Source organism: Choristoneura fumiferana, chromosome 21 (genome assembly GCF_025370935.1).
Source record: "Choristoneura fumiferana chromosome 21, NRCan_CFum_1, whole genome shotgun sequence".
Classification (NCBI taxonomy): domain Eukaryota; kingdom Metazoa; phylum Arthropoda; class Insecta; order Lepidoptera; family Tortricidae; genus Choristoneura; species Choristoneura fumiferana.
In genome coordinates, this window is record NC_133492.1 from 13,142,447 (window position 1) to 13,163,629 (window position 21,183).

Genomic DNA, 21,183 nt, shown 5'->3' on the forward strand with positions numbered 1-21,183 from the left:
CGAAGCGCGTCAAAGTTCGGGATTGGGGCAGTGACGTCACTCCTTAGTAAAAATTGTACATAGGTGTCGTCACACGGAACTTTGGCTATATTATTTTTTTGTCCATATTTTTTTGTTTAACTGAGAAAAGAAATAGTTTGTACAGCAAGAGCATAAAACGAGCCACGACCCGAGACGTTTATATAGCCACCCGAGCCGTTACGACGAGTGTGGATAGATACGTCGAGTGGAAAATGGGTTTAATGCCTGAGTATTACACTGCTTTTCACTTCGACTGCGAGGAAATGAAATATCAGCAGTGGAAACAATTTTTCCCTTACTAAGTACCTTTTATTTTTCATGCATTGACCGATTTTGACCGATTTGGTAGGTTTTTAGTTGTTCATAAATTAAAAATTATTAAAAAAATATATATAAAGTTTTTGCTTGTGGCTGTTGACACCTGATTGTGATTACCTTGGTCTTAGACGAAGATTTTACTTTATGCACTAGAGCATAAGAAGTCATTTTTTGTCGCCTAGATCCAGCATAAACACGAACTTTACGAGCATGAGAAGTGGAAAAATATTTCCGATTTTTTTTTTTCAATCTAACCGACAAACTTAGAATCTAGCATATTCTTGTAATTTTGGTATCTAAAAAAATTAGCAAGCCTGACATAATTACCATCAGGATTTATTTCCGAAGAGCCATCCGTAGACTCCTCGTCAGCTATAAGACTGCTCAGCGCGCTAGTAGCATTGCCTATAGCGCCTTTCACGGGTGTAGAGTTGGCCGATATGACCTCTTTCATCTCGTCAAATTTCTTCGCCATACTGGTGGCAGCGAATTTTAGGCTGCTCAGGCCGCTCTGTAGGAGTTCGTTGGATTTCTTCCCTGCTATGCTGGTTGGACTGGAAAAGCAGGTCAGTTTTTGTTTAATGAAAATGAGACGCGTGTAGGTCGATACACAAGAGTTGGCATGAATGAATTGAACGAATGGCTCAGTTTCATTGGTCGATAACTCGGTCGATATACAGCGTGCGGTGTCTCCCCGCAGGCGGTATAACGACTAGTGAAATTCATAAGTAGATAACTCGGTCGATATACAGCGCGCGGTGACTTCCGCCGGCGGTATAACGACTAGTGAAACTCATAAGTCGATAACTCGGCGATATACATCGTGCGGTGTCTCCCCGCAGGCGGTATAACGACTAGTGAAATTCATAAGTAGATAACTCGGTCGATATACAGCGTGCGGTGACTTCCGCAGGCGGTATAACGACTAGTGAAATTCATAAGTAGATAACTCGGTCGATATACAGCGTGCGGTGTCTCCCCGCAGGCGGTATAACGACTAGTGAAATTCATAAGTAGATAACTCGGTCGATATACAGCGTGCGGTGACTTCCGCAGGCGGTATAACGACTAGTGAAGGGCCCGCCGGGCCCTATGGCATGCGTTAAGGAAATCTCCCGTACCCCGCATTAGGGCCCTGTCGACCAATGAAGCTGAGCCTGAAAATTAGTCTCACTTTATCTCTGTGTGAGTACCGTTCCTATACAGGGGGTCTCCTAATATTTTGTAAACAAGTAACATTATATTATACAAATAAAAAGTACATGCATTAAAGTGGCTAAAACAATGCAAAAAAAACATTGAGCGTAGCAAACTTACCTGAAATAATTCTCGATCATAGCCTTTCCGATTTTCATGTTTTCTTTGCGTAAGGAAAGCCGGCCGGGCGAATAGCGTCTAAGAAAACAAACGAGCTAGCAAACATTGTGAGGAACTAAAATTAAATATGAAAAACTAAATCGCATGTCACCAATACAGAATTTTCACTAGATGTAGGAAATATTTACGAAAAAAGGCCAATTCGTGAATGACAATGAAATAGGTTACCAATCAATTGACCCACTTTTTGTGAGCTGTCAGTAACCTCTATCTTGTATGGCAGTAGTTACAGTTCACTATCGTACAGTCGAGGTCGAAGATATCTTAACACTTTAGTAAAGGTACTATAGTAGTCCGCCGCTAAGAAGTCAATCCTGACACCTGTCATCCTGGTACTAAATACGTCAATGTTTTTGTTTTTTGACGTATTCTGACGGTTTGCTGTCACTTCATGTTTGAACTTTTGTACAAAATTGCCCGAAGTCATTGCTAAGCTTGCAAGTGACAAGGTAAGGTGATAAAGTGTAAAGATATCTTTGATCTCGACTGTCCAATCGAGTTCACGGTACTTGTGTAAAGGATGTCTCTATTGGATTATGCGTTTGTTAATTAAAAACATGAATAAATTAATAAAAAATAAACAAACATTTGAAAGAAAGAGTAATAAAACCATGCTTTGCGTGTTGTAATACCTACCTACAAATATTACAAACAAAAACGAATATTTGGCATTTACAGAAAAAACATACGACAGAAAATGACAATTTTAGTTTTACTACTTACATAACAGAAAGTGCCATTTACAATAAAATTACAGAAAATCTACGACCAATGGATTTTATTTTTCTAGAGACGGAGGAGTGACTAAAGAAGCTGCCCAGCCATATTTAAGTGCGCCATACTCTAAGCACTACGAGTACTTGTATGCTTTGAGTAGTGCGCCTAAACACTTAAATGTCTCCACTGAACTAGGATTACCTATCTGAAAAACTAAAAATGTTACTCCGAAATTCGTTTCGACAAAAACTATCCGAGAACATAGTTTTAATTTTTATTTAAATTATGAAGTATTTTTATTATTAAAATTCATGGGAGTTATACAGACCCAAAAGTATTATTGAAACCAAATAGGTGACAGTTAATAGAGCAGTTAATGAGACCGGAAAAGTTTTTCGGAGAAACGTTACTTTTACTAAATGTGACATGACAAAAAGAAAAAAATATCTGTCATCGGAGAAACGATAATAATTCAAATAGTTTTCGGACAAATGAAATTCGGCCAATGATTTTTAGTTTTTAAGATGGTTGGACGGATGGTTTCCGAAAACTTTAGATTAAAACAAGCGCGAGAAGTTTGAAAATTCCTTCTAAATAAACCCACTTGAACTTACCCGAAGCTGATCTTGAGGGTGTTCCCGAGACTGGCGAGACTGGACGAGACAGTGCCGGCCGGTACGGTCTCACTCCTGTGCAGTTTCCTGCCGGGAGGAAACTATCGAGGTTATCTTGCTCGCGAGGGAGGTCGCTCTAGCGCTACTAATGGGTGAGCGTGGTATGGGGTCGCGGATTCAGTATTTATAGTGAACGATTCTATCTTAAAATTCGGCACCTTATGTGATCAAACGAGCAGTAATATCTTAACACAACTGTATTGTCTTGTCAATTGTGTTTGTGTTGTTGTGTGTCTGCGGCGATTACGATTGAGGTGGCTACGATTGACACAAATTGACCTAGTCGCAAAGTAAGCAAAGCTTGTGTTATGGATACTAAGCAACGAATAAACAAACTTACAATTGACATATACATATTAAACACCCAAGACTCGAGAACAAACATTCGTATTCTTTATACAAACATCTGCCCGACTGGGAATTGAACCCAGGATCTCAAGCTTCGTAATCAGGTTCTGTAACCACTGGGGTATACGGTCGTCAAATAAATATTTATTATGGTAATCACGTTGTATGACGTGTGAAACCTATAGTCACATTTCGATCGAGTCTCATGAAGGTGCAGAATTGGTTCTCTACGGACCGGCCATCTTACTGAATCCGCAATGTTTAGTAGATGCATGATTCAATTATTATGGAACTGAACTGTTCAATATTCGTTATACAATGATTTATGATCATTGCATGCTTTTAGTTTATTGTTTGTACAAACTTGGTTAAAGTTGTGCAGAATATTATTATAAATTAGTTAAGTAGGATTCAATTGCGTCTTTTTAGTTTTACATCGAAAATGTCCACGTAATTATTTGTCTTGGTATTTCTCCGCCCGTTAGAGGACTACACAGAGTGATTCAGAAGACATGATCACAACTAACACTACGCTAATGTTCAAGTCGTTTATCACCGTATTTACGTGAAATGTTCACATTTTACTTTTTTATGAGCATAACTATAGTGTGTTGTTAACACACAAGGCGAACGAGTACTAATCTTGGAGTCAGTGTCCCCATACAACTTTTTTTTAGTCCTGGAAAGAGCAAATAATAACGGCATTCTAGACACGTACACGTAAGCAAGACAGTATAGTACGGAACCCTATCTACTGCCTCCCTGCACGTAGTTTTATTCATCATCATAATCATCTCCGGTCCATATCCGGGCTTATAGGCAGCTGAGGCTGTAGTTCCCACGCAAGCCCAGTGCTGATTGGGAACTTAACACACACAATTTTTAGTCTAAAACTACATCACAAGTAAACAGAACACACCCATGATCCGTCGGTACGTCGTCCTGGAACGAGTTGCTCCTTCGATGGAACAGCTTGGGGCTGACGCTGTATTCCCTCCGTGGGGGCGGGGGCTCCTCGACAGGCGCCGGCGCGGGCTCCGGGGCCTCCGGCTGGCTTAAGGCTCCGAGGGGGTCGTCGGCGAGCACTGGCGTGCGGGGGGACAGTCTGGGGAGACAACTAGCGACAATTAGCTACAGCATAATTAAATTAAGTATACACAAAAATCATGTTTAAAAAAAGTCATTGGTTAAATAAAGAAAATAATCGATCAAAGCAGATGTTACTTTGGGGGTGTCCAGGATATACATAATCATGAACCACACGTAAGACAGTTACGTCTGTGCAAACACTGGTATATTTGTATGCAAAATGTTAAGTATGATGGCGATTGTCATTCCGGTATACGTTTCACTTAATTGAGAGACAGGAAGCTTAAAAAACCGGCGCTAAATTCGAGCTTTATCTGCTTGTACAGAGAACACACATTACGATACCAATTTGCATAGATTTAGGCGATTGAATTATGCGTCAACACGTGAAAAGCTCAGTTCAGACCGGCAAGTAAAATAGTACATTACATTACAATGCGAAGCCGTAAAGCCAACGAGTTACCCTTTTTCAGGGATAGTACATATAGCAACCACATAAATGTACACAAATATTTGGACCTTGCTACGTTTGCAATATGGTTCAAAATCAATTGAAGTTGTTAAAAATGCTATTCGTTTTTAAATTAATCCCTCATAGGTAAACAATATAAAACTATGACTCATTTTGTAGTAGCTTATCTAAATTAGCGGGGCCTGGAAAAGGGTTAACTGTTGTGTAACCTCCTCGCACTTTACGTTATGCTGGGCTGTAAATAGTCATCGCCAATGGCTTATCTTGAATCTATATCGTATGTTTACCCAACTTACTTGTGAGGGGAGGCTTTGGGGTCATCGACCGGCGCCGCTTCTGCGACCTCTTTCTCAGATTCTTCAGGGAAACTTAGAGTTCGTGAACACCGAGATTTCACGTTTGACGTGCCTGTTAATTGACACAAACTTTTTAGTCATTAACTAACAGCATCTTAATATGCGAGTACATATTTAATAATAACAAAACATACATAGTACCTTGATGATTATTTTGTGTACCTCAAGGCACAACAATAATAAGCTCTGTACTTACATGTACCTATTTGCCCGTTTCGATAAATAAACAATTGACAATATATTTCAGGTCTATGGTTTCAGCTGTCTCGGCTAAATTAAGAGTGTTTTGTTTGATTTCCATTAACTTCGACAAGTGGCTGTTTTATTTATGGAGCAACTGCCTGGTATTAATTTTTTGGACAAGTCGAAAAACAACAGTAAAAACTACAGTGACGTGAAAAATAATAGAAACTTCATGAGGACTCACTTTTTGAATTTCTTTTGCTAAATATGTATGAATCAAAAACACTTTAGCCATTGACTTTTAAAAAAGTGACAAAAATGTACACCTTTTAACTTATCTTAGTTGTTGATTATATTTTAAACAGTATAGGATTAGGAGCAGAGCGGCGGCGCGCAGTGCGCGTGTTGCAGCAGCCGCTGAGTCGCGTTGCTCCGAAGACGAAGGGCTACGGATTAGCCCGAAACATGTCGAGCTAAACTCGATTTAAGACGTGAGTTATCCGGGTCATTATATTTAATATGAGTATAGGATTACTAGTGTCTTGGAGAAATTAACTTTATTTGACCTGTTGAATGTTCCCTTACAGTTAACGGAAATCAAATATATTACGTTTATTCCAAGGGTTATCCGTAAAATAAAATTATATCATAATTATTATTTATATCGCCCTGTGGTAATCGAAATACGTACTATTAGAGAAAGATAGCCTTTGTAAATTCTGTACAATTTGCGCGTCGCCGGCAAAGCTCTCAGATCTGGTCAGGATGCGAAGGTCCGACGGGCTGTCGGGACTCACGTGTATCGTCTGAAATATAAGTGTTCAGTTCGCGGTTAACGAATATGGGCGTTTTAAAAAAAAGATGTACCTTTTCTTTCAAAATATTTAAACTTTTCATCATTTGAGTCAGTTTAGAGACGCCCATACCGAGTGTATGAAAGAAAAACGTTACATAACTGAGGTTTTTGTTTGGGATATTCTAAAATAAGAAACCATATTTATTCAAAAATTGGAAAAAAAAGTTTTTGATTTTTGTGAAAATGCCCATATACAGATCGCACGCGTTTATGTTGTGTGATTCTCATTCTCACAACAAGCTCTTTCATTTGATATGAAACTATACAGTTTGCATTTTTTATCCCATTAACCCCTCAAAAGTGGCCGCCATATTTCAAAGTCATTTATTTAATTTCTGTCACCAAGTTACATAATTTATGTGTACCAAGTTTCAACTCAAACGGTTCAATAGTTTGATGTGCCGGAAGAACGGACAAACAGTCTCAGCCTATAGAGTGATCCTATAAGCAATGGCGTGCAGTAGATCAATTCCTGGCTAGTAAGCTCGTTGTGCTGACAGTATTACGTTTTTCCTTTTGAGGCACGAAACCCAAAAAGCGTGTGTGTGTTTTTGTTTTTAATAACAAGGAGGCGGTAAAATTACGACGTAAGGGAATACAGAGCATAACATTTCTATCCCACTATTTAGGAGTTCTGTGGTCGTGACAAAAAAGTACTTACCTGTAGTTTTTCTGTTATCGTTGTATTAGTGGGGATAGCAGTGCTTTCGCTGCCTAATGAGTTGCTCCTCGGTCGCGCCGTCTCACACAAATCGGGATTAGATGGTAAGCCTACATCGAAAATATTGTTAAATTAATGAATAGGTACATATCGTCACAACTTTGAAAAAATCTCGTATCTAAAATCAATATGTCAACAAAATTGAACCTTGATGTAATGTCTATAAAGCTCACTCAGAAACATTATCTATTTTGAGCTACGAGTTTTTTTAAAAGTAGTGACTATAATATATCGCCACTACTTTGCAAAAATCTCGTATCTCAAATCAATACGTCAATAAAATTTACACTTGAAATAATGCTCATAAACGCTTGCAAATAATTGTGTGAATACTATTGCGCCGATTTCTAAAATCTGCAAGTTGAAGTGGAAATGGGCGGGCCACATCGCTCGAAGAACAGATAACCGTTGGGGGAGAAAAGTCCTCGAGTGGCGATCACGAACCGGAAGACGAAGCGTTGGCAGGCCTCCCATTAGGTGGACGGACGACAAGTTGCGGGCAACTGGTGGATGCAAGTGACGAGTAGCGCTCTAAAGGCCTTTCAGAAGTGGACGTCTTCCGGCTGATGATGATGATGATGATTATACAGCGGTGCAGTACCTGATATGAGTATCCCGGCGGCGTTGGAGAGCGCATGCGCGTGCCGCGAGGGCGCGGGCTGCGCGCGCACGATGTTGCCGAGCCGGCACATCGCTTCGAAAGCCGTGGAGTTGGCTTCTAACTCCCGGGCGCTTACTGTATGCAAAACAAGTTTCTGTTAAAGTATGAATTTTTAATTCATTTTATAATTATTATTATAATCTTGTCAAAACCCTGTAATTATGTCCCCCTTTTAAGTAATATTTGACGTAAGTAATTTATTCCGATAATAATTTAAGTTTTTTAATTTAATATTTTTTATTTATAAATTGTAAACATACTCGTATGAACCTGCTTCTTGAACATTTTTTTCAAATAAAAGCTCATCCAATCAGCACATGTATACCAATTTTTATATTAAATCAGATCAGTCAGGTACGGTAACATGTTCCGTCGCTTTAGGGAAACAAAGATAAAAATCCTTCCACAGTCGTGCAATTTTGTATTTTTGAATTCTACAGCACATTATATGTGGTTAATTATATTGCTTGGTAGGTGATGGGCACAGAAGAACGGCTATCGACGGCGAGGCAGACCGATAATGAGATGACGCGACGATTTGGACGCACACGCAAGGGATTGGCCTCACATTTCGCTAGACCGGGAAGGGTGGATGTCAAGAGGAGAGACCTTTGCCCAGAACTAAATTATACATTTACCTGAGTCGAGACTCGTCCGGCTAGCATCACAGGCGGCCAGGCTCGCGAGTCCGCCCAGCTCGCCACCCTCTCCGACGCCTGCCGCAGACACCACACGAGGCAGAGTACCCACGCCTGTATAAAACAACAATCTTACTACAATTGCCTTGCTCACCCCTTACGATAGCTACGTCTATGCAACAAATTTGTGTTCATCCACCGCCAGACAGTAAGAACACACACAAACCACACAAACCCAACTATCACCTCACCACCACCACACAACGCTGGTGCGTTTCAAACTCAGCCACTACCAGATGTTATGTTAGGTGTTGTTCATTGATCTAATTTTATTAACAACTAGCTTTTGCCCGCGGCTCTGCCTGCGTGGTATTCGGTTATCGCGCGTTGTTCCCTCGGGAACTGTGGATTTTTCCGGGATAAAAAGTAGCCTATGTCACTCTCGGGCCCATAAACTATCTCTATGCCAAAAATCACGTCGATCCGTCGCTCCGTTACGGCGTAAAAGACGGACAAACATACAAACACACTTTCGCATTTATAATATTAGTATGGATGTTTAAAAATGTTTACACGGTTTTGATTTGCTTATAAATTAGTTGTAGTATTTTTTATCGAAGGTAATAATAAAGTTTAAAATTTCCACTGTGTGGGTTTGAGTTTATTGCAATGGCAACACATTTCGTCACTACATTGAAAAAATCTCGTATCTCAAATCAATACGTTCAATTCAAAAGTATTGATATAATGTTCATAGCTTTATTAAAAACAGTGACGATTTGTTTAAATATTGATCCCTAATTGGGAAGGTTCCTGGGTTATAAAAAATCTATTATCGGTCAGTTATTAGAAAATATTGGACAATCAAACAAAAAATATTTTTGAAAAAAAAAAAAAATTAAATTCAGTACAGCTACTTATTGAACTCACTGCCAGCAGAGAGTCCAGAGCCGGCGGCGCGACTGGCCCGCTGCGCGCCGGCTTTCCGGAACAACGCCGCGCCCATCACCGCTATACGGAGCTTGTTCCAAAGCAGCTGGGAACCACTGCAAAAAGCATCCACGTTAAAACATTCCATGTTCTTTTTAGGGTTCCGTAGCCAAAATGGCAAAAACGGAACCCTTAGTTTCGCCATGTCTATCTGTCTGTCTGCCTATCCGTCCGTCCGCCTCTTAGCTTAGAGGACTATTAGTCCTAGAAAGCTGTAATTTTGCATGGATAATGAAGCAATTATGCCCACAAAGTGATAAAATAAAACGTAGGATTATTCTCCTAGGTTATTCTCATAGATGTAAAGTGTTTTTTTCTCGTGTAACCTTACAGTATGGGGTATCGTTGGATATATCTTTTAAAATCAGGTTGTTAAAACGATTTTTGGGCTTTACCTCTCTGACAATAACTATAAACATATACTTTCATCGTTATAACAGCTGTTTGACCAACTCGTAGTGTTACGCTTGATCTTGGGTCGGCCAATCAGAGTTCGACAAATAGCCACAGCGTATTAAAAAAATACTTGTTGAAATACCAAATGCTACGTACGCACTATGCGGTTATCCGCGCGGTTTTAGCCCGCCGTCCTTCTTCAAAGTATCGCTTGAGCAAGAGACGGCGCGCTAAAACCACGCGGTAGCCTTAGATATTTCAGCAAGTAATTGTTAATAGTAATTGTTGTAGCGGGCGTGTGTGCGTACTGTAAATTGCACCACCTGCAAAAATGCAATCCTTACTTCTGTCTAAAGGTTGCCTGGAAGAAATCGCTCTGAAGCGATAAGGCCGCTAATTTCTTACCTTGGCAAACTCTATATACCTGTGTTTTTGTACTGCTTATTATGTGTTGGTGTTCCATAAAGCCTAAAGCCCGGTTCACATTTATCTGTAGTGTTCTGTCGTGAAACATCAGAACGGTATCGGTTTCATTTATCTGATGCAGTGTAAATACAACTATAGTTTTAATTTTCATTTGTTTTTGTTATTCCGTACTTTGTCACTTTCTTTCTTTGTGACGGCTTGTATTGTGTCGCATCACAAGCATAGTGAGATACAAAGACAGAGAGAGTATCACGTCACAACACAAGAGATAAATGTGAACCGGGCTTAAAGGGTCGGACTGTGGAATAAAGCGGCCTTACCTAGGAACATCGTTGGGCCAAGGCGCTTCCAGCACGCATCGGTTGTAGTAGCCATAGGTCAACGCGTTTGGCTGCAGTCCCGCGCGTTTCATGAGGAACAGTAGACGAACGGCGAGCACTGGCAACGAGTGGATGCCGCATAGTTGCATCATTACGCGGTAGCACACCTGGTTATATAATGTTACTGTTAATAGGGAATATTACTGCAATTTTCTGCCGTCAGAGTGCAGCACTAGAACAAAACAGTTAGCAGTTTTTTGAGTGGGTGACACTCTTTCCCGGCCCGGTTAATACCGGGATGGAAATAACCCTATTTTTCGTGTACACGCCCATAGAAGCTCACGTCAGCACAGAATAAATAATAGTACTACGTACAGAAGTTGCACTCCTTTGATCTTGAAGTGCTGCCTTTTGTTCCGAACATACCTACGCCGCCAACTAGAGTGTAAGGGTTATCACTTTGCCAGAAAATTAAAATAAAACAATCCAATCCAACTAAACGTTTAAAAAAATGATTTATATCGACTTCAAAAAAATTCATTTTGGTAATGTAAAAAAAATATAACTTCAAGTTCTTTCTTTTTTTTATTTCGACATCCGTCCACGCAACAGTTAATAGTATTACGATTCGCCATTGTTACAAACGGTGCAGAGTGCAGTGTACCTATACGTACCTACTGATCTCACAAGCAATAGCACACTTACTTTAGCATAATATTTAGGTAAGGATCGAAACATTCAAAGGAAGTGCCGCGTCGCGCATGTGCTCGCAGGCGCGCGGCAGCCCCCACTGCTTAGACAATCTCAAGTTGTCGCGCGCTGTAGGTGTTTATCGCTGTAGGTATGGACGAGTGACGGATGCCTGACGTCAGTTTCTATGGGCGTGTACACAGAAACAGGGTCGGTGTTTCCATGTCAGTATTATCCGGGCCGGGAAAGAGTGTCACCCTTTTGAGTATCATCATATTATTCCAATTAAATTTTTAGAAATATAGGTTCATCATTACTATCGATGTAAATGTCAAGTTTATTTTGTTACTAAAAATATATCTTATGATTCCTATATACTCTTTGGTCATGATCTGTCATGGCGACAAAATATAAAGAGAACTGACGTCATGAAGGTTTGCGCTAGTGTCGCCCCCTGCGCAGAGCTTTGCCTAATATGCCCTATTGCCTGATACTTCATTATAGTAGTCAAATTCTTAGTTCCTTATCACATTGGCGCTTTGCGGATAAGTTGAAAGCGAAGCGAGCTAGTTAGCTGCGTCTACTCGTATACCCATAGTACAAGCTTTGCTTAGTTTGAAAGAAAATAATTTATTTATAACAGTAGTGACACATATACAGGTTAGAAAAAATACATACATACTTAGTTGTATACATAAAAAGGTCCCGGCTCAGCATATCGCTTGTCAATTGGTAGTTTGGGGCTAGGTCAATTGGTGTAATTTGTCAAAGTCAAAGTCAAAATATCTTTATTCAATTTAGGCCATAACAAGCACTTATGAATGTCAAAAAAAATCTACCACCGGTTCGGAAAAACCTCCGCTGAGAAGAATCCGGCAAGAAACTCAACGAGGTATATTTTTTTTAAAACAGATTTACAATATTATTAAAATTGTCTGAAGATATTGGTATTATTATATTCTAGAACTGACCTCGTCACAAGGCACCCGCAGTTTTGTCGCCTTCTCCAACAACTCGTATGCCGCTGTGAGCGTGGCTTGCTCGCGTCCACGCAGCAGCATCATACGAGACGGTAGCGAGAGGAAGTACAGAGAGTAGCACGCGCCGAGGAGACACTTCGCCCACGCCTCGGGCGAGAGGCTGGCTTTGCGGGCCAATCTGGAACAAACCGTTGTGCCACCAGAGTTGAGGTCACGTACAGAAGAACATGTCATGTAATGACAGCGGGATTTTGACATTCATTCATTCATAATTCAAACTCAAACACAACATTTATTGACATAAAAAACACACGACATCACAACAAAAACACAGTAAAAACATAAATTAGAAGAAGAGCGAAAATTTGAGATGTTGTGCTGTAGTGTGATGCCAAACGGACTCGGCTCAGCACACCTCATCTATTCTTCTTTTTATGCAATCAGTTCTTCATGTAGCTGTGTGTGTAATCATTCTCTTCAACTCTCGCTGACGTACAACAGGCACTGTACTACAAAGTGCAAAATTCGGACTTCGTATCTTGCCGTTCCGCTTGCGCTAATATTATTTAATACGAGTGAGAGGGACGATACAATAAAAATTTCGATTTTCGAATTTCGTAGTAGATGGTCGTTAGGGTTGAAAAGTTTTCGAATGGAGCCCCCGGATTGGCAAGAGCAGCGTAGGGCGTCCACCAACAATATGGACGGAAGACCTGGCTAAGTTCACGGTAAATACAGGTCGCTTCTAACGGCAACTGGAGATATAGGGGGGGAGACCTATGTCCAACAGCGGAAGTCTTACGGCTGATATGATGATGAGATTGTATCTGCATAGGTACCTCTGTGCCGCAGCGATCTCCTGCTTAGTCCGTCTAGCCATAGCCGAGGCATCTCGAACTTAAAACACGTAGGTTGTGTCACCTATGCTCGGGGTTTCTCGACGAGACCGAATAAGACATGAGGAGATACGGGTCACCGACATATCCAGGTGAATTAGCTTGTTGAACGACAGCTTGTTGTGCTTGATAGCACGGATAACAGATGACCGTTGGAGCCGATTTCTCGAATGAAGACCGCGGATCGACAAGCGCAGCGTGGGACGTCCACCAACAAGATGGACGGATGACCTGTTTGAAGCCGCAGGTTTACGGTGGATGCAGGCCGCTTCCAACAGCAAGTGGAGATCTATGGGGGAGGCCTACGTCCAACATGACATCACAGCATGATGATGATGTGATTGTATCTGCATAGCATACCTCTGTGCCGCAGCGATCTCCTGCTTAGTCCGTCTAGCCATGGGCGAGGCATCTCCCAGCGACTCTGCCGAGGCGAGCGCCGACCGCGTGGCAGCTGACAGTGTCTGCAGACCGCCGCCGCGCGCCTTGCCCGTCACGCATTTGGCGAGCAACACTGGGTCAAGCTCGAATTTTTCGTACGTATAGGTTTCGTCTGTAGAAAGGAGGGCAATACTATAATTTTGAAAGTATCTTGGGTTCAAAATAAAGAACAGAGGAAATAAGGCTGATATCGAACATAACTTAATGTGACACAAAACTGGTAAGTAAATCAAAAGTCGTAAAATCGTCAATACCCGTTGGAAAATAAGGAAGATGCAAAATAAACGAAGTTTGCATTTCACCTGTTTCTAGAATAATTAAATTTAGTATGGGCTTTCCATAGTCATCGTGTTAGTTCATGTATAATAAAATAGAATAAATATATTTGGTGTAATAAAAGTATGTACATGAGTATGTACTATATCCTCTCTCTGTCTAATTGAGAATTCAAAACATCCATACCCTTCTATTTTTCAATGATATATCTCCAACAACTCGGTTTGTCAAATACATTATGAACAAAAAAAAAATGCTTGCATTATTCCTATCGAAATTTTATAACTGGATATTTACCATCCTCTAGGGGTTAGGCGTAGCACGAACAAAGTCGGCTCGGAAGCGTTACTGTCTCAGCGAGCCCGCGTCGAAGAAAGCTCTTAGTCCGATACATACGATCGAGCGTCGTCTTACACATACACCATCACACTCTCACGATATAATCCGTTGGAAAATAAGATAAGGAAGTTTGCATCTCTTTCTAGAAAATTGATATTTCGTAAGGGCTTATGTTATGATCGTTGATGTGACGTCATAGTTCGAGTCGGATCTCTCTGTCTAATTAGCAACTTAAAACGTCCATATGATCTACGTATTATTTCAAAGATATTTAAAAAGTTTCATAAAAAGTATTCGACATCTAGGTTTGACAAACAATAAAGATGCCTGCAAAAAAAAGTTTGCTTATTTCCTATTAAGACTTTATAAACCAGGTTAGCTAGAAAAGATCCCTTTTAGGGATAAGTTCGCCTTTGTACCCTTTTTGTGTTGTTGTTTTTTCCTATAAGTATTTAAATACATAATACAAACATACATAAACGGGATATTTACCGTCCTCCAGAGGGTTAGGCGGGAGCACGAACACCGTTCGCTCGGAAGCGTTGCTGTTCTCAGCGCCGAGCAGCGAGCCAGTGTCGCCGCTCGCCACGCGTTCTATACACTCGTCGAAGAAAGGCAGCCCTTGATCGACGTCGCAGACGAACGAGCGTTCTTCGATGAACCGCGTGAACATTTGGGTACGCATCATTAGGGTGAAGAAGCGTTGTTGCGTCTGGAATTAAAGTTTAGCGGTACCCTTTATTTGACAGTGTGCACCACAATGAACACGGTTTAAGACTACCTTTCTGTACTTTTTTATTGTAGAATTTTTTAGACTATAAGAAGCAGTGGCGAAGCGTCCATAGAACCCTTTTCCCACCGGCATGCCCAATATTATTATACAATAGGGCAACAGGACATACCGGATTTGTGAAAATTGTAAGCGATTTTTGCTTCGGCTTTACCACGGAAATATGACGCCATGCCACTGATAAGAAGACAACGAGGTTTGAATCATTATCTTTTTTAAATGTTATTTTTTGGTTCCGTTAAAAAAAAACTCACTTTATCTCTAGACCGTATGAACGCGTCCATATGGAACAGCGCGTGTGGGTCCGTCGTCCCAACGGTGGGCGCCTTCGTGATGGGGATCAGGTAACTCCGGTACCCCTGAAGCGTCACCGCCATGAAACGCAGAAACGCCTCTTGTATCCGCAGCTCTAAAGCATACTGCAAATTAAATTGTCATCATGAGGGAACGTGTCTAAGAGAACTGAGTCATTTATAAAGACATCAAAAATAACATGGTGCAAAAAGTGTGGATATTCAATGAAATTAGTACCGTAAACTCAAGGTTTCTGTAGTCCCAAGCGTTCATCAATAGTCCAAACGGACTTTTTAACATTTCGAACAATAACAGAGCTGCTAAAGTTTAGGAGGTTCATCGTGCATTTTCTATTGGATTAGGCTGTGATGAACCTCCTAGATAGCGTTAGCAGTTTCGTAATTGTTCGAAATGTTAAAAAGTCCGTTTGTTTTTTAATAAACGCCGGGCCTACAGAAACCTGAGTTAATGGTACGAAAATAACATTTGAAGCACCATTTATTAAGTATTTTTGCTATCCATTTTCGACTGCCCTGATTTTTTTTTACTATAGGTCCCCGTCTTGCATACGTTATTGCTCATCAAAAAATGGTACTATATTTTGAGCAACTATTCGCTTTTTGAACCACTATTATACCAGCATAAATTGAAAAATCATCGAGTACATCCACAATTTCAGCGTAGAATTATGAAAATAAATAAACAAATTAAAGTAGAGGAAGTGAGAATTTTATGCCAGGATCGTAGCAATTGGAAGAACGTAGTCTATGCCTATCCCGTTGGGAACTTTAATTAATTAAGAGAGAAGCTAAAGAAGAAGTAAAAAAAACATACCTCCTTTTTTCTTCTCTGAAAATCCCTGTCTAAACTCGTAGTGGGTTCACCGTTGAACTTGTTGTCACCTGAATGATGCACCGGTGAAGCTAAGAAATAAAAAAAATCAAAACTTTATTGTCATTAAATTTTAACAACCATAATTCGGCCATCAAAAGCGTTAAATCTATGCACTAAAAATACTGCTATACTACATGGTGTTAAGAATATCCTTTTCGATAATTTAACCATCATTAAGGCTACTCATATCTAGGCATTACTAATTCGCGATACCAGTGGAAAAACATTGAAATTAAGAAAAAAAATGTTTGGATATAAATTCTTCTTGCAACTCAACTTTCAAACCTAACTTTTTTCCACTTGTATCGCTAATCAATAGTTTTGATGTGGGGTACATAAATTATCGCGAACGATCACCCACTAACATAAGATAACATTATCTTAACAAACAGGGGTTAATCTATCTTACCCAACGTACCAGGTCGTATGCTGCCATATAGCACTTCGAGCGTTTGTTTTAACGCTCTCGCTTGTCGTTTGGGCAGCAGCTTCAGCGATATATGACGCTGCGTTTCACATATCTACAAAATACATATAATTATCAAGACTTCATATAAAAAATTCAATCGGGAGCATTAAAATGCGGCGCCGCTGAGGTTATGAGGCAAAAGCGATCGGTCGAGAGTTGCAATGAAATGATTTATTTACTTTTCTGGCTAGACCACGGTTATAAATCGTCGGTGATACTGCATTACCGCGTAACTACAGATAGTTCAACTCAGTTGTGCGCGCGGCCCTATGTGTGGGTAAAGCGATAAGAACACGTCTTGCTCGCACGACTGCCGCGTCACGTGAAAGTTGTAAATTTACAAGCGCACGCACACATAGGGCCGCGCGCACAACTGAGTTGAACTATCTGTAGCATTTTCCATAAGGTACAATTTTCACTGCACTAACAGTACCTTATAGAAAATGCCAGTTACGCGGTATTGCTGTATCACCGACGAAATGTTATAATTGTTCATACGACTAAAAATAATAAACAGTGAACATTTGTAGTCCTTCGTTTTGACTATTTTAAGTATTTTCTCCACCATTTCTTGCCTTTACGCGTTCTGTCGCTGGGCATAGGCCTTCTATCACAATGAGAGGAATAGATTTGTAGCTCCTACAAGGGCTAGTGTGGATTCAATATTTGACACAATTTCTTGAAGTGCTTCGCTCATGTGTAGTTTTCTCGCGCTGATTTACTTCTCCAAAAAGCTCATAAACTCGAAATTTTAACAGAAGTGTGAGTCTGGTATCGAACTCACGACCCTCTACTTCCGACGCATAAATAAGATTGATAATTTAATAAACTGCTATACTCTGTAAAGACGAATTTACACTGAAACTTACCGTAATATTATTGGTGTCTAAATCGACACAAGTCACATCGGGCGGTGGTTCGTAGAGATCAAAAAATCTTGAGTCAACTCCTATTAGATATGGCAACGGCGCGTGTAATACTTCAGCTAAACCTGTCAAGTAAAAAAAAAGTATGAATAGACCTAGTTCTAAACTAAAATTGTTGTTTAAATCACACATACACAACCATATTGTAACACCATGTGTACAGATAGCGCGCGAGTTGAATGCAGTCGGGGCCTGAGGTGAAGAGCGGGAGCCTCACCCCCCCGCTATCCACACGCCTCGCCTCATTCGCCTTTAGTGTAGTGCTGTCCTTGATAGCTGTCGTACACATATCGATCGCGTCAAAACTCATGTTGCACGTTGCACCCCATATTATTTTTTGTTTTTCATGATGACTAATACGAATCCATCAAGTTGTTGTTTTTAATTTCCGTTTTTTTTTTTGACGGTTTTATCGATTTACATCCATTGTTTTGAGTCACGTTGCGACCACGATGGATGAAACAAATAAAAGGTTAGGTGCTAAGTCCTGTTTATATACATAATTATGTGTCTAAAGCGCGAAAGTTAAAAACATGTGAAAATTATTAAAATAACATTCCTTTTACAAATTTATCGACATACATTATGTATGTCGTTAAATTCGTCATCATTCATTCTAATAAGGCCACAACACTATCGCATTCCTGAGCTCTGCATTCAACTCGCGCGCTATCTGTAGTTTACATGCTAAATTCTATACATAGTATAAAATTTAATCGCTTCCCTTATGTATGTAACTATGTATACTTAGATCTTTTAAACTACGCAAAGGATTTTTTCTAATGATCTTTCTTCGCCGGCCAAGAGTTCGTTTATCGCCATCCTGCGGGAGTTATGCATCTCCTCATGTCTGATTCGAACTCGTAGAGAAACCTCGAGCATCATAGCCCTCTCCACACAGCTTGCTGAGCAACTCTTGAGCTTATTCATTCATAAGGCCTATATTGAAGCATTACATCATTTACATAATAAACCTGATTATTAAGAACCCACTGTACAGAATTGTTACATACCTAGAGGACAAAGTGGTATGTAAGGGCACTGCCATTTGAAAGGAAACAGTAGACTTGAGACGGCTTCTGATACTGCTGTAAGTGTGTCTGGCCTGAAAAAAAAAGTAGCATTTTTTTAAATTTACTGTTCCATAGACACTTTTTTGTTCTATTATTATCTATTTAAAGTATGACACTTGTCGTTATCCATGTTTTCGCACCTACTAAAATACGTAAGATCCAGAGCCAGAGATCCATTCAACTGCGCGCACAACGAACTGGCACTCTTTTACCGCGCCGTCAAAAACCAACATGTAATGAATAAATTTTCATAAAAATTTAACCCTGCGCACGACTCCTTTTAATAACATCTGCCAAGACACTAATGACAAAAAAACGCTGACGCCCTTCGTCCGTAGCACGGCACGCACACACTTGAATATTGAAGTTCGGTGGTTTGCCATGCGAAATCGATATGCAGCTTTAGATCTTTTAAATTTTCGATATTTATTTATTTATTTTATTTTATTATTTTGGGTACAATAACATAATGCATGCTTACGAAATTACAAATCGACACTACTTTGAAAAAAACTCGTATCTAAAATCAATATGACAACAAAATTGAACCTTGATGACCAAAATTGAGCCATTCAATACAATAAGCACATTACGTTAAACAGGATAAGAAACTAAGTCATAATATTTGAGCAAAATGTCCAGTTACTACTGATTTGAATTTTGCTAGCGTCATGGTCATGTTGAATATAACTCAAGATCAATTTCACACACACACACACATTCACATTCTTGTGATTGGAAACTTACCTCAGCGAATGTATAAGAATCTTCTGCTCAGTGATAGCCAGTGCTAAAAGCAACAGGCAGTTATCTGGTCCTAGATTAAGCAACAACTGTCTGAAGCCAGCACCGCTTCGCACTAAGGGTTGGTCGTCGCGACGGGTCACTATGACGCGGTCGCTCGAGTTTGTTGGCGACAGCTGGAACGAATAAAACATCTTACTGACATTTATCCGTGACTTCGCTCGCGTAAATTGTCCAAAATTACATCCAATGCAAATTTCGCTCATGTCTCGCTTATTTTTCAACAAGATATTCAATTAAAAGATTTTTTTATTAACCTACACTTGTACAAAAAGTATTGATGATTTTTACGTCATTCTTATTATTTGACAGTTTTGTATAAAGTAAATAGCACCTTACGCGGCCTAAATGTGCATTAGATTGTACACTTTAAGTTTAAGGAAATTATGGAACAGTTCACGACTTGTCATGCATGAGAAATTTACATTAGTAATAAAGTAAAGGCAGTAAAAAGTAATTTACATTAGTAAAGGCATATTTGCCGTAGTTCGATGGAAGATGGGGCAAAAGTTGTTGGAGTGGAGACCATGAAAGGGTTCAGGAATGTGGCGAGGCAGCCAGCAAGATGGACGGACGATTTTGGTGCGAGTGGCTGGGAAGGACTGGATGCGGGAAAAACTCACGACCGCACAGAATGGTCTAAAATGGAAGAGACCTTTACTCAGCATTGGGTAGATCAAGGTTGAAGAAGAAGAAGAAGAGAATAAAGTAAAAATTCTTAACAATTTCATTTTAAATATTTATATGGTGACCTCAGGAGGTTAAGAGAACATTTATGTTCCGTGCATATTCCCCATTCGTGAAATACAAAGTGTGACATTTACAAAAGAATATCACTAACCTGTAACAATATTGTCGGTTCTGGAAACGGTACTTCTTCTAATAAGTGCCGTAACGTATCTTTCGATGGGTATTGACAGTGGCAGTTTACTCCATGACATTTCCTGAAAAACAATATCGTTTATTAGTTAAACTAAACATGTAGTAATTCGAAGCAACGCGTTGAGATCACCGTACACTAATTAGGGTTTTTTTTTTAATGTAATAGCAGACAAACGAGCAGACGGTTCATTTGATGTTAAGTGATTACGTCGCCCATAGACATCCGCAGCACCATCAGGGCATTGCATTGCCGGCGTTGCAAGAAATGGTACACTCGCTTTTTGAAGGTAATCATATTGTAGTTAGAAAAACTTCGCCGCCAAATTATTCCACTGACTGTTTTTGTGTGTGTGTCTGTAACAGCAGGGCTACTACGAAACTCGAAGTTCGTGTCGTGCGGTCCCTCTCGCTCTCTATTATTAGTATAAGTGTCAGAGGGAACGCACGACACGAACTTCGAGTTTCGTAGTAGCCCTGCTGGTGCGAATAATGGGTGCAGGGATAGTATGCCCACATTGGAGATTATTTATGTGGTACTTATGGAATGTTAATTAAATGTATTATTTTATTTCTGGGTTGATCAACTTTTTCTTGACACTCGTTTGCTATAGTAACGGTGTCCTGAGTCACTCTTATAAACAGTATGTTTAGGATTAAAATTTGCCAAACATGCACTTTTGTGGTAGTTTTTTGTTTTTATTTTTTTATTTTTAACCTTTCTATAATTGGTCATTTAATCAGCACGGTAGTGTAAGTGACACAACATTTCATCTATTAACTGTAGAACTTTGTCCCCCTCGCTGAAGGGACAGAATAACAACAAGAAAATAGTTGATCTACCTCTAATCTAACTTTATCTATAAAAC

At 39.9% G+C, this 21,183-nt stretch overlaps 2 protein-coding genes across 7 annotated transcripts in view; both read right to left on the reverse strand.

Annotated features, from left to right (window-relative positions):
* Positions 1 to 16,187, reverse strand: part of LOC141439768 (DENN domain-containing protein Crag-like) — a 24,742-nt gene extending 8,555 nt beyond the window's left edge. The window contains exons 1-16 of one of the 6 annotated variants that reach the window (XM_074104138.1): positions 16,104 to 16,187; positions 15,230 to 15,394; positions 14,678 to 14,897; positions 13,490 to 13,682; positions 12,225 to 12,411; positions 10,564 to 10,730; positions 9,362 to 9,477; positions 8,432 to 8,545; positions 7,734 to 7,868; positions 7,073 to 7,182; positions 6,247 to 6,361; positions 5,313 to 5,424; positions 4,375 to 4,560; positions 3,048 to 3,134; positions 1,657 to 1,734; positions 667 to 893 (exon numbers count right to left, since the gene is read on the reverse strand). In XM_074104138.1, coding sequence (XP_073960239.1) covers positions 667 to 893; positions 1,657 to 1,734; positions 3,048 to 3,134; positions 4,375 to 4,560; positions 5,313 to 5,424; positions 6,247 to 6,361; positions 7,073 to 7,182; positions 7,734 to 7,868; positions 8,432 to 8,545; positions 9,362 to 9,477; positions 10,564 to 10,730; positions 12,225 to 12,411; positions 13,490 to 13,682; positions 14,678 to 14,897; positions 15,230 to 15,352 — 2,170 coding nt within the window. In that variant the 5' untranslated portion in view covers positions 15,353 to 15,394; positions 16,104 to 16,187. Of the gene's footprint in view, positions 1 to 666; positions 894 to 1,656; positions 1,735 to 3,047; positions 3,135 to 4,374; positions 4,573 to 5,312; positions 5,425 to 6,246; positions 6,362 to 7,072; positions 7,183 to 7,733; positions 7,869 to 8,431; positions 8,546 to 9,361; positions 9,478 to 10,563; positions 10,731 to 12,224; positions 12,412 to 13,072; positions 13,138 to 13,489; positions 13,683 to 14,677; positions 14,898 to 15,229; positions 15,395 to 16,103 lie in introns of those variants that run through there. The other 5 variants (XM_074104140.1, XM_074104137.1, XM_074104142.1 and 2 more) reach the window with 5 other exon arrangements.
* Positions 16,188 to 16,558: 371 nt separating this feature from the next.
* LOC141439999 (DENN domain-containing protein Crag-like) lies at positions 16,559 to 20,612 on the reverse strand. Its single transcript, XM_074104456.1, has 6 exons — positions 20,539 to 20,612; positions 20,277 to 20,379; positions 19,379 to 19,551; positions 18,572 to 18,663; positions 17,502 to 17,623; positions 16,559 to 16,684 (listed from the first exon to the last, which is right to left on the reverse strand). The coding sequence occupies exons 1-6, from the start codon at positions 20,610 to 20,612 to the stop codon at positions 16,559 to 16,561; spliced, it is 690 nt and encodes a 229-aa protein (XP_073960557.1).
* Between the last annotated feature and the right edge of the window lie 571 nt (positions 20,613 to 21,183).